Source organism: Chiloscyllium plagiosum, chromosome 4 (assembly GCF_004010195.1).
Source record: "Chiloscyllium plagiosum isolate BGI_BamShark_2017 chromosome 4, ASM401019v2, whole genome shotgun sequence".
NCBI lineage: Eukaryota > Metazoa > Chordata > Chondrichthyes > Orectolobiformes > Hemiscylliidae > Chiloscyllium > Chiloscyllium plagiosum.
In genome coordinates, this window is record NC_057713.1 from 126,421,127 (window position 1) to 126,434,682 (window position 13,556).

Sequence of the window (13,556 nt, forward strand, 5' to 3'; positions counted from 1 at the left end):
CAAACTTCCAGCTCAGCACTGTCCCCATGACTTGTCCGGACTTGTCCGACCTGCCTAGCTCCTTTTCCACCTATCCACTCCACCCTCCCCTCCCTGACCTATCACCTTCATCTCCTCCCCCACTCACCCATTGTACTCTATGCTACTCTCTCCCCAGCCCCACCCTCCCCTAGCTTATCTCTCCACGCTTCAGGCTCTCTGCCTTTATTCCTGATGAAGGGCTTTTGCCCGAAACGTCGATTTTGCTGAAGCTCCTCGATGCTGCCTGAATTGCTGTGCTCTTCCAGCACCATTGATCCAGCATTAGTCAGGGGTGTCTATAATAGGATAGGGGAATGGGTCTCGGTGGGTTCCTGTTCGGAGGGTCGGTGTGGACTTGTTGGGCCTAAGGGCCTGTTTCCACGCTGTAGGAATTCTGATTCTAATTCCAATCTGCAAGGCACGAGTTAGGTGTGTGATGTAATATGCTCCCTAGGCAATTAAGAGTAACTCTAACACTGTTGCAGAAGCTCAGCATTGTCCAAGCCACAGCAAGCTTCTTGACATTCCAGTCACCAGTACCACTGGTGCCCTGGGACCTCAGTCTGTGCCCATGTCCTCATCCTATTCATATACCCATCTGATGCCTTTTAAATGATGTAATTGTACCAGCCTCCATCACTTCCTCTGGCAACCCATTCCACACGCACACCACCTTGTGCATGAATAAGTTGTCCCGTAGATCCCTTTTAAAATCTTTTCCCTTCTCATCCTAACCTATGCCCTCTAGTTCTGGACTCCTCCACCCCAGGGTAAAGACCTTTCAGTTTACCCTATCCATATCCCTCATGATTTTATAAACCTCTTTAAAGTCACCCCTCGGCCTCCAACGCTCCAGGAAAAACAGCCCCAGCCTATTCAGTCTCTTCCTGTAGCTTAACCCTAGCAACATCCGTGTAACTCTTTTCTGAACCCTTTCAAGTTTCACAACATCCCTCCAATAGGAAGGAAGCCAGAATTGCATGCCATATTCCAAAAATGGTCTAACCAATGTCCTGTGCAGCCACAACATGACCTCCTATATCCTATACTCAATGCTGTGACCAATAAAGGAAAGCATACCAAATGCTGCCTTCACTATCCTATCTACCTCTGACTCTAATTGCAAGGAGCTATGAACCTGCACTCCAAGGTCTCTTTGTTCAGCAATACTCCCCAGGACTTTGCCGTTAAGTGTATAAATCCTGCTCTGATTTGCCTTTCCAAAATGCAGCACGTCCCATTTATCTAAATTAATCTCCATCTACCACTCCTCAGCCCACTGACCCCCATGTGATCAAGATCCTGTTGTACTCTGAGGTAACCTTCTTTGCTCTTTCACCTTCTGATGGGAGATTGGGGTTCAGCAATAATGTGAGGTTTGCCACTGGCACCTGTAATGCAAACAGAAGTTTTCAAGGATTTTTTGCTGTGAATTTGTATGTATTGTGCACATTTTCAATTCAATATTGAATAAGTCGTTTTTGATCTTTGCACTTTTGACTTCAGTCATCTGGGATATTTCTGCCTCTGTCCTTGCCAGATTGCCACCTTCTGCATATTCAAATGGATACACCATAACTGTTGATCTGCTGAACGTTCCCCCATCTCTAAACTAATCAGGAGTTGGTTTGAAACAGCTGAAAGTATCAAGGTATTATCACCCCATAAAACCTCAAGGTCAGGAAATTAGATCATGCTGCACTCATTTTCCTTTCATGAAATGGCATCTAAGAGTTGAATCTTATTGGCGGTATTTGTGCCGTCTTTCTGTTGTGGAAATGCTCCACCTGCCATGTTGATCATGTTTCTCCATCAGCAGCATCTCTGAAATATACATTAGGTCTTTCAATCTGCAAATGACTGCGACCATGCTTGTGCTGCTACTCCAAGCAAAACTGGGTGACAATTCCAAAGGGCCCACTGGAGATTTCAATAAACAGGTAAGTCTTACTCCTTCTACATATTTTGTGGAACCAACACATCTTGCCTAGTTGCAAATTAAACCCGTGGACCACTGTTAGCCAGTGATCTGATTCAAGTACAATGCAGCTTCTAGGTCCGACATAAAGCTGCCATGATGGAAAGTACAAGCATAAAAGTAATTCTTTGAAATTGTTACTACAGGGCTCTCTGGGAAGGAAAGAGCAGATGCTGATTTCAATTTCAAAGCAGAGTGCTTTTCGCTCAGTGTGGGAAGTGGAGGGTTAGACGTTTTAGTTTGCCCCCCCCACATGTCAAATCCAATCTTTTTAAGAGCCCTTTAAAAACCACGTGTAAATCTGACAACAGGCACTGGCAGGGCTTTGTTACATTTTTCACTGCATTATGGTCCTGCTTTCATTGGAAAGTAGCAGTAAGGCACGAACAAATGCACAAGTTGGAGCGTCAGAGGCTGAGGGGTGACCTTGTAAAAGTTTATAAAATCAGGAGGGGCACGGATAGGATAAATAGACAAGGTTTTTTTCCCTGGACTGAGGGAGTCCAGAACTCGAGGGTATTCGTTTGGCGTGAGAGGGGAAAGACATAAAAGAGACACAGAGGGTGGTACATGTATGGAATGAGCTGCCAGAGGAAGTGGTGGGAGGTTAGTACAATTGCAACATTTAAAAGGCATTTGGATGGGTATATGAATAGGAAGGGTTTGGAGGGATATGGGCCGCATGCTGGCAGGTGGGACTAGATTGGGTTGGGATATCAGGTCGACACGGACGAGTTGGACTGAAGGGTCTGTTTCCGTGCTGTACATCTCTATGACTGTATGACTTTAAGTCTGGTCAGTGTAAGAGTAAACCTGTCTTTGAAATGACAGATCACTAGAATGAACCATTGCATTAAAACACACTGACTCCAGTACAGAACCTAATAGTGCCATTTGCAGGTATGAAAATGTTTTGTGGTTAAGTTTCAGAATGTTCCAAACTCCTCAGCCAGTTTGCCATTGTCATGACAATCTCTGAAAACTGTAATTTCTTTTTAAAATGTGCTTACAAAACGTTTTGCTCCACCAGATAAAAATGGTTTGCTGCAGGAGGTCTATTTGTCCCTGTTGGAAATGGGGAGCTGTCATCAGAAGGGACAGTGTCGCTTTGCACGCTAAAGATGGACAGAACAGCCAGAGGAGAATGGCACAAAGTCGGGAGCATGGGGGAAAATCCGATTCCCTTCAAAAGGAAACTAAATGTGACTGTTCACTCACTGACATGTGCCTCTGAACACTGAGAAAAATCTGGCCCTGTAACTGCCTAATTTTTTTTCTCTAAAAATTGGAGACAACAAAAGCTTTATTTTTGCAAATGCAGTTGGCAGGATGAGGATAGAAAGAAAAAATTACTCCATTCTTCAGCATTGTAATCTCTTGCCTTGGTGAGCACATGACAGCTGAAATATGTAATGTTAAAAAGAGATATCACAGATCTTCTGCCAGACACTGCACACATGCTTTCAAAGTGGCAAATGGCATTCAGTGCTAAAGGATTAATATTCAGTGGGTGTATCCATCGGGCTAAGGCAAATGTGCTTTCTTTAGCCTGGTTCTTATTAGAAGATCCAAGTGGTCTGTCTAGTTCATAAAGAAATAGCTTTCCCATGTAAAGTATTACACAGAGTGTACACACACACACACAACGGAAGGGAATGTTTAATTTGCAGTGAATGAGTTTAACATTCACGTGTTTAAATATGACTAAGAGCCAGGTCTTCAGTGCCGTAAAATCTAGATTATTTGTAGCATTTCATAAAAATAGTTGGCTTAGCAAGAATAAAAACTCCTAGATGAACAGAATACACATGTTGCGCTGGTGTGTCAGCAAACAGCTCTTACTAAATAAGGCAATGCACGAGTTGGCTTATCAGCAGTTGACAGGAATATAGTCTACTAACAGCTGATATAGAAGCCCATCACTACTGCACTGTCAACTGCTGGAGTTTTATACAGATTATGTTTATCACCAACTAGACTGCTGATTCAATGAAAATTCAACTGCTACAGTGCATTTTACATTTGACTGTTCAAGCCAAATCCATCTCGAGTGCACATTCTCCATAACATGTGCGTCAACTTTACTGTACACTAGCTTAGTTTTTCATGTCTAGTGTCCAAAATGGTGAAGATGTATAGTTCCCCGTTGCTCTTAAAAGGCACTGTCTGTTTTGACTTGCTTTATTGTATAATGCATTCTGCAGATCTCATTTTTGGGGTCACTCCTTAGTTGGTGAAAGTTCAAATCTGCAATTGAAAGAATAGTGTTTTGAATTTATTTGTTTCAATTGGTGCCACTCTCAAACTCGATGCACGACTGTTGGAGTACAGCACGTATTTCATTATTAAATACTCAAATTTTATTTTGACATTCTGTTCATACATAGATGAGTAATGTTAGTGATTAGGTTCAGTATAAAAACTCGCTCATTTTCTCACTGTCTATTGGGTGAAATAGATACTATGATCTTAAATTCCTTTGCAAACACCTGTCAGGTTCATTGATCAGTGGGTGTTCTGTCAGAATTCAAAGCTGAACTTCTGTATATTTTGTGTTTGCAAGAATAAGCAATAATAAATGTCACCAGTAAATTCAGTGGCATAATTCATTCCTATATGACACAAATGAATCAAAGTTATTCATATGTGTTTTGTACACAAATGATAGAATTGTATGAATTTGATCAGCTTTTAAAATCATCTTCCCTTGAAATTATATTTTGTAAACATCTGAAGTTAAAGTTAAACTTTAATGGGATGAAGAATTTAAGCATTTGAAAGCTTCAAAACTTGCTATCTTAGCATTTGGATTTATTTTGCAAGTTAGTGTACACCTTTAAATGATAACATTTATCAACCATATGTATTGGATTTGAACGGTCTTGTATGTAGATCAAATATAGTCAATGCTGAGGACTGTGATAGGCACCAATGACTGTGTGATAATGTCAAATAGTCTTCTGGATAGAACAGCGTAAGATTTCAGGAGTAAGACCTAATATTTGTTTCTGTAAACATGTCTGATATATCAAAGTAACTTGAACTCATTGCTAAAGTGTAATAAGCTGCTTCTAGACCAAGAATCCCATCAAGTTAGACCAGTGTGTGGTTTTCATTTTCCACACTAGCCCAGTTGTGCCCTGTAGGTCAGAAACAAAAACAGGAATTGCTGAAAAAGCTCATCAGGTCTGGCAGCATCTGTGAAGATGAATCTGAGTTAACATTCCAAGTCTGGTGACCCTTCCTCAGAACTCTAGGTCTGTACGTATGGAGGATAGTGGCAGCAAACTTGCCTCTGGGTGAATCGCAGACTTGGCCTACCCACATGTCCGCTGTGCTGGCACGAGTGGAAGCCTGGAGATTTTTTAGTATTTTCAAACATAGCTTTAACTTACCTGTTCCTGCAGCAAGCAACAGGGGAATACAGAGCATTTAAAAACCTGAATGCAGAACAACTCCCAGCCTTGGAGAGATTCAACACAAAACAAATCTATTGCAGGAGACACTGCAACAGGAGAGTTAGAATGTCTCTGAAGCAGATATAGGCTGGAGGTGATCTGTCTTACAAATCCAGAGAGTGACAGAGAGCAGAGATTTTGTGAATAAAGTTTTATAAAAAAACACATATTGGAGTAAGGAAAACCTTTTTAAAAACAGTGCAGTACTTCAGACTGTGAAAGCAAAACGTTCAGTAGTTGCAGCTCAACTGAACTGTGTTGCTAGGGCAGGTGGGCATCATAAGGTAGACCTGCAGCCAGGAAACATCAAGGGCTGCAAAAGTGATTTAAACAGATTGCAGACCGACTGACATTGCAAAGCCAGAATTAAAGGGACAAATTAGAACTCTAAAAATAGAAGGATGTGAGGCGACTTTATCAAGGCTGTAGGAACAACAGGAAAGCCTTCATTAAAACTGTGTTTTAAGGACACCTTTCTTTAAACTGCAGAGGACAGAAACAATCTAGGAATAATCTGACAAAGAAAGAAGGATCATTGTTAGAGCTGCTAAATGTGGAATTCATCTTGTACGTGTAATGATTACTGCAAAGTAAAAACCTTTTTTAAGCAAAGTATATTAGGAAGACATGGCATCAGAAATAATGTTGGCAGAAAGATTTAAATTCATTGATAGGCTGCCACAGAGAACACAAGATTTATTTTCCCCAAGATGTCCCAATTTTAAGATACAGAATAACTTTCATAACAGATACTAAGTCTGAAGCTGAGCAAGTACACATCTAAATGCAAATAAGAATATATCTGTTGATTGTTATAGCTCACCAAGATGCACAAGAAGTACAGAAAGCCTTTGACAAGTACTTCAATCTCAGGATGAATTAAATTCTTGAAAGAGCAAGATTTACTGGAAGAGTTCGGCATCCAGGGAATTGAGAGATGCTTTCATGCACAATCTCCACAGCGTAGTTGGGAAATGTGACCACACTGATCCTGAAGTCATAATTCATTCTGTACAATTGTCAGAATTTTTCTCAGATTTGTTACAGTTTAAAGAAGATTGGACTCTCGAGAGGTCCACTGCAACGGTGAATGAAGTAGGAGTCTGGAAGCAACACCGATCACTCCTAATTTGAGAAACATCAAGCTTGACATGAGAGATTAGCAGGTTACATTCAGTTCTTAAAGTACAAAAAGATACAGGTGAGAACCCAATAAAGTGAGTAGCACAAACACCCGACACTAAGCAGAGAAGCCACACAGGCACAGACAGTGGCTGGAGAGCTACAATTGGCTCAATAAGATCTGAGAGGAGAAAGTGAGATCTGCAGATGCTGGAGATCAGAGCTGAAAATGTGTTGCTGGAAAAGCGCAGCAGGTCAGGCAGCATCCAGGGAACAGGAGAATCGACGTTTCGGGCATAAGCCCTTCTTCAGGAAAAGGGCTTATGCCCGAAACGTCGATTCTCCTGTTCCCTGGATGCTGCCTGACCTGCTGCGCTTTTCCAGCAACACATTTTCAGCTCAATAAGATCTTACAGGAACAAGTGAGGAATGTCTCTTCAATACTCGGTAATGTGTGGGGGGCTGGCCAGACTAAGGGGTCATAGTCATGCAGCATGGAAACCGATCCTTCAGCTCGACTTGTTCATGCTAACCATGCTTGTCCATCCTAAACTGAACTATGCCCATTTGTGTGTATTTAGCCCACATCCTCCTATACCTTTTCCAGTGTATGTACTTGTCCAAATGTCTTTTAAATGTTGTAATTGTATTTGCCTCCACCACCTCCTCTGGCAGCTTGTTCACATGCACCACCCTCTGTCTGCACCTCAGGTCCCTTTTATATCTTTCCCTTCTCACCTTAAACCTATGCCTCTAGGACGTTTCTACCCTGGGGAAAAGACTTTTGCTATTTACCTTACCTTTGCTCATCATGACCTTTATAGACTTCTATAGGGTCAGCCTTCAGCCTCCTTTGCCCCAGGGGAAAAGTTCCCACTCCTTACAACTCAAAGTTTCCATTCTCTGTCACCCTGCACTCTGGGAACTCCATTGAAAAATGGAGCAAAGTCAAAGGGCAATGGGAAGTCGGGTGTATTTCTGAATCAGAAGTTAATGAGACCCATGTTTGAGCATGTGTGGCCACTATAGTAGGATTGATTAAGAGGATTGTTTAGTAGCATACTACTGGAAAGACCCTAAGAAATGTCACCTCTGAAAATAGTAGGTAACTGAGGTAACATAAAGTGAATTCCTGAGGATTGTGATACCCTTTGGTTTAATGATGGGTGCAGTGAAGGAACTTTCAAGATCCTGTAATATTAAAGAGAACCCTTTGGCGGAATAGCAATAGAATAGGGAGCTTCCTGTGGAGATTTTCAGGCTTTAAGGAAAAAGAGAAATAAGTGTTTGTAAAATAGAGCTTGAAGTTGGTACATGCTTTGTTTGGCTCAAGAACACATGAAATCTTGTGTTGTAATTCTTTAAGAGCTGGGAGATTGAATTTGTTTTACAAATTGATAGTCTCCCTCAAGATCAAACCAAAACCAATAACTTTTTAAAAGGAAAATGAATTTCCCAGCCACCACTGGAAAGACATTTCCTGTTTTAAGACACTCTAGTAACCAATTAAAATCAACTTGGAAGAAATATTACTTCATAGGCAACTACTGTATCAAACTACAGAAGAGGTGCTTCCCCATCAGCTAATTAACATAACCCAACTACTTTGTTTCTGTGCTATTCCACTCTTTCACAGATAAGTAACCTTTTAGATTAAGCCACAAACTCCTCTCGACTTTCAACAGATTCCTTCTCTCTGTCACCTTAGGGTAAGTTTTCCAATATCCTTTGAAAGTCCCTTCCTTCAATCATTTTTAGCATTATCCCAATGACTTTGAAAAGCTAGGTACCCTTTGACAATTTAATGGCCCTTAATGTCTACAAATCCTGCCTCTTTAAGGAAGTCTATTCTCAGCAAGATTCTATTTGGTGTCTAACGCTATAAAACAGCATTTCCCTCTCAGTCTTTCTGTCTGAGTCTGAGATTGTGATTAGCCCAGACCAAATTCACTTGATTTTTTATGCTGAAGTGTGAAACTGACCTTTTGTGTCTCTGTGTTTTTTCACTGGGCCTATCCACAGATAGAATTCAAAATCATTGCACCATTTCCCAATTTAGAGCATTTTGTTTTACCTAAAAGTGTGAGTAAAAGTTGGAGGCCACCTCATTGTGCGGTCAGTGCAGTCCTCTATTCAGTGCCATCTCCTTCTGCCGCCTCCTCTTGTCTCTCTCACCTTCTATTCTTCCCTAGATGAGCTGTCTCCTTCCAGGCCCTTATTATCCTCCTTTTCAGAAGGCCATGTCATGGTGGGTGGGGAAGACTATCACAATGACTGAGATCCTTGCAGATGGGTACTGACCAGCATCTCGCACACGCACATGCGCACACACACACACTCTTTGTGAATCCATTGACGAAGCCAGGGTTGTTCATCTTCAAGAAGAGCAAGTTAGGAGATTTGATAAGAAGTGTTTAACATTGCGATGTTTTGAAGGATAGACAGAACCTGTTCCTTTTGACAGAAAGATCAAAAACCTGATGACCCATATTTAAATCCATTGTCAAAAGAATCAAAAGTAGCATAACCACTCTGTACAAAAAAAACCCTTTTCTGACGTGATGTGGAATGCACTGTATGAAAGGGTGGTGACAGCAGATTCAGTAAGGGCATTGGGTAAGAACCTGAAGGAAAGTAGGTTACAAGGCTATACGGGAAGGGTAAGGCACTGGCGCTCACGGTATTGCTCCAGCAGAGAGCTAGCATGAAGTTAACAGACCAAATGGCCGCCTCTGTGATGACCATTCTATAATCTTAACTTGGGATGAATGCATTCGTTTATTTTTTCCCCCTAATCATAGCAAGATTAAGATAAGGAAGTGATGACATTTTCTGTCAGAGGGGCATGCTCAAGCACATTATTGGCTCAGAATTCATGTGACTTCTGCTTTAATAACTAATCCTTCTCGACACTCCCTGGGATTTTTTGCATGCTCTAATTCTCAAGATGCTGGATTTGTTCCATTTTCAATCTTATTAATGTTTCAGTTCCTTTTTTTTTAAACTATGCATTTTTATTTGTGTGGAACATTTATACCATGCAAGCATTCACCATGACTGAAACAGAAAACTTGAAGCTTCACTCATAATTAAGGGAATTTACCATTACATTTCTGTGTCATGATGAAGATTTAAGAAATGAGTTATGTTTACACGTGTGTCAAACCTAATTAATCACGCTGACTTTTATGGAAGTTTCAAGCTGCAGATGCTGCTGTGTAATAAAACCCAACTCATTGATTTGTGGAATGTTACAGTTCACCGTCCATTTCAGAATAATGCAATGAAGGTACTCGTTTCATCCCAAGTCCAATCAGCCAGATGTGCCTTACTCATGTGGAGAATAGCAGATATTTTTGTTTAAACTCGATAAAGGGAGATAGCCAGTTTTATTGGTAAATAGAGTCATTGAGTTGTACAGCATGGAAACACACCCTGCACTCCAACTTGTCTGTGCCAACCAGCTGTCCCAATCTGGCCTAGTCCCACGTGCCAGCATTTGGCCTATATTCCTCTAAACTCTTCTTATTCATATACCCAACCAGCTGCCTTTTAAATGTTGTTATTGTATCTGCCTCCACCACTTCCTCTGGCAGCTCATTCTATACGTGCGCCACCCTCTGTGTAAAAAAGTTACCCTCAGGTCCTTCTTAAATCTTTCCCCTCTCACTTTAAACCAATGTCCTCTAGTTTCGGACATTTCCCCCCCCACCCTAGGAAAAAGACTTTGACTTATTCACCTTATCCATGCCCCTCACAATTTTATCAATCTCCTGCTCAATTCTAATTCAGGGAACTGTCAATGGGATATCCCTCCCATTGTCAACATACACAGAAAAAGGACAAATGCCTGTGTAGACAAATGACCAAATGGGAATGATACAGGAGGCAATGAAATTGCTGGAAAAACTCAGGAGGTTTGGCAGCATCTGTAAAGAGAAAGCAGAGTTAACATTTTGGGTCCAGTGACCCTTCTGCAGAGCTGGACCCCAAGTCTGATTTCTCTTCACAGATGCTACCAGAGCTGCTGAGTTTTGTCAGCAATTTCTGATTTCCAGCATCCACAATTCATTGCTTTATTTATGATACAGGAAGTGGGAGAAAGTGAGGACTGCAGACTGAGTCAAAGAGTGTGGTGCTGGACAACTGGTCAGGCAGCATTCGAGGAGCAGGAGAATCGACTTTTCAGGCATAAGCCCTTCATGAGGAAGGGCTTATGCCAAAACATTGATTCTCCTGCCCCTCCAATGCTGCCTGACCATGATGCAGGAAGTGTCTGTCCAAGCCAGAGATCGCTCCCATCTATAGTATTGAGCTATTAAGGAACAGAAGGCTGACAAAGCTTTTGCAAATCCACTACAAAGAATGATTCAGTGTTTTTATTATTTTTCCCTGCGTTATTGTGGTTTATTAAATCAAAGCAAGATGCCAGACCATCTATTACTTTATACTCTCACACGCTGTTTTTTTCATAAAGTGAGTTTTCAATTCACATCTGGGTTGATCTCACCATCAGGTTCCCTGCTTACCGTGGGAATAGGTTGGAGAAATGTGCAGGAGGGCATGTGCAAAGCAGTGTGCCCAGAAAGTTCACTGACATTCTCTGGCAAAGCTTCAGCAGAATCCCTGGCAATGTGGCACCAAGGTCTAACTGTTCTACCAAGACCATTTCGGTAATCTTTGTAATCAGGTTGCTGTAGTAAATAGTGTAAACTCTTTGGAATTTCAGGGCAACAATAACCAGTTCAAAGTGACAAGCAGGTCCTGTTATTGCCATCTTAGGTTAAACTATGATATAGGAAGATCTAGGAACACTCCTGGGTGTAAGTCTTTCCCATGATAGACTGCATAAATAGGGTTCTGTTTACCTTCTCATGCTAATTGCAATATTCAGCTGGGACAAACCCTAAGCAAAATCTTGATGTTGGTGGTATGGCATTCTCTTCAAATGAAGGGTTGTGTGTACTTGCACACAAATATTTGTTCTTCAATTTCATAACCTGGTATCTGATTTCTCTCCATGATGACACTTGGCCTGGAAATGGATCATGCTGAAATTGAAGCACTATTCATTCTTTAAGTCGACTCATTCTTGAGACTTTCAAGTGCCTCTTGTTGTAAGACGTGTGCCTACTGCCTAAAGACACTATAATTTTTCCATAAGTGGAGTTCTTTATTGCTGTGGAATGAGCTCCATTCCAAATAGCACTTTAGAACATAGTTGGTGGGCTGGTTTTAAACATGAGTATTCTGATCCCTACAGGCAAGACAGGTGCAAAAGGCCAGAGAGTGAAAGAGAGAGGGTGTGGGGGAGGAGTGTCCTGCTACCAGCTGATAAGACTGTGTCTCTACATAAAATCCCACTACCACCAATTGTTCCCTGAGGGTGGGAGCTGATGAATCTTACAGATAGTAGCAGCAGTGTGCACGGAGGCTCAGCGATGAAAGGATGAATCTAAGCATTACATTGATGTCAGAGCAGGTGCTGCTGGATGGTTCCCCTACTTATCATGGTGAATCTGACCCCCATGTCTGCTTGAGGAACTGCCTCCCCCATAGATCTCACCTTTATGTCCATTTTTTTAAAAAAACTGTTTAATAGTTCTTGTTAACCCCTTCACTAAGAGAGCAAACACCATTCTTTAAAATCATTTGTTCTAGCTTTACTTGCAATGTCATTTCTATGCTGCATTGGATATCAAACAAAGTATACCTGCATTTCTATTGCCAAAAAATGAATATTGATAATGGGAAGGAATATAGGTGACTGAAATCTATTCCGTTTTTATGCTAACTTTTATCTTGTCACTCACTGAAAAACAAATAGTAATATTTGCGGCAAACAAATGCAAGATAATAACCACGTCCAGTTAGAAACCATCTAACCATCGTCTCTTGGCATTCAAAGGCGTTACCATCGCTGAATCCCCCAGTATTAATCTCTTAGGGGTAACTATTCCAGAACTTGGCTGGACTCGCCATATAAATACTGTGGCTACAAGAGCAGGTCGGAGGCAAGGAATACTGCAGCGAGTAACTCTCCTGACTCCCCACAGCCTTTCCACCATCTACAAGGCTCCAGTCAAGAGTGTGATGGAATACTCCCTATTTATGTGGATGATGTAGCCTCAACAACACTTGAAGTTCGACATCATCCAGGACAATGCAGCCCACTTGATTGGCACCACATCCATGAATAACCACTCCTTTCATCGCTGAGACTCAGTGCACACTGCTGCTACTATCTGCACTGATACCACTGTATCAATTCACCAAAGATCCTTAGCACCTTCAAAACCCATGACCACTACCAGCTAAAAGGACAAAGACTGCAGGTACATGGGGAAACCACCATCTGCAAGTTCCCCTCCAAACCAATCAACACCCTGACTTGGAGATACATCACTGTCCTTCCAGCTTCGTTGGATCATATTCTTGGCATTTCTTCCCTACAGCACATGGACTGCAACAGTTCAAAAGGTAGTTTGCTACCATTTTCTCAAGGGCAGCTAGGTATAGGCAATAAATGCTGGCCCAGCCAGTGACACCCATATCCCACAAATTAATTTTTAAAAAGCCTTTCATTGATACTAGCATTTCAATACAGAGTAAGCACAATCTTTCAGTGAAAAATGACAAAAATATAGCTGGACAGAATCAGCTGGATAGATCATAGTTCTTGGGTTTTGTACATTGCTATATTTATTTTCTATGTGCTTCTTCAGGTTTTCTTCACATCTCTATGATGTGGGGAGGAAACTTGTAGATTGTAAATTGAATACTTAGTCTGAATTGACTCTGAAACTAATTTAGGGCTTCCTCCTCGAGGAATATCAATGTTTCGCTCTAGGTTTCTGATCTGATGACAAAGTCAGTGTTGTGTTATGAAGTGAAACACCTTTACACTGATGCCTGAGTTATATTATGCATTTACCCTTTTGTATCCTATTAAATTGTTTGCTTGTCTTATATAATAT

The 13,556-nt window shown here is 41.4% G+C and overlaps 1 protein-coding gene across 3 annotated transcripts in view; it reads left to right on the forward strand.

Moving 5' to 3' along the window:
- The window catches only part of LOC122549398 (junctophilin-1-like), a 118,261-nt gene that overhangs the window by 36,047 nt on the left and 68,658 nt on the right, over nucleotides 1–13,556 (forward strand). The window contains exon 3 of one of the 3 annotated variants that reach the window (XM_043689159.1): nucleotides 3,030–3,799. The exons of the other annotated variants lie outside the window; for them this stretch is intronic. Within the exon in view, the coding sequence (XP_043545094.1) occupies nucleotides 3,030–3,033 (4 nt within the window). The 3' untranslated portion in view covers nucleotides 3,034–3,799. Of the gene's footprint in view, nucleotides 1–3,029; nucleotides 3,800–13,556 lie in introns of those variants that run through there. 3 annotated transcript variants of the gene reach the window in all.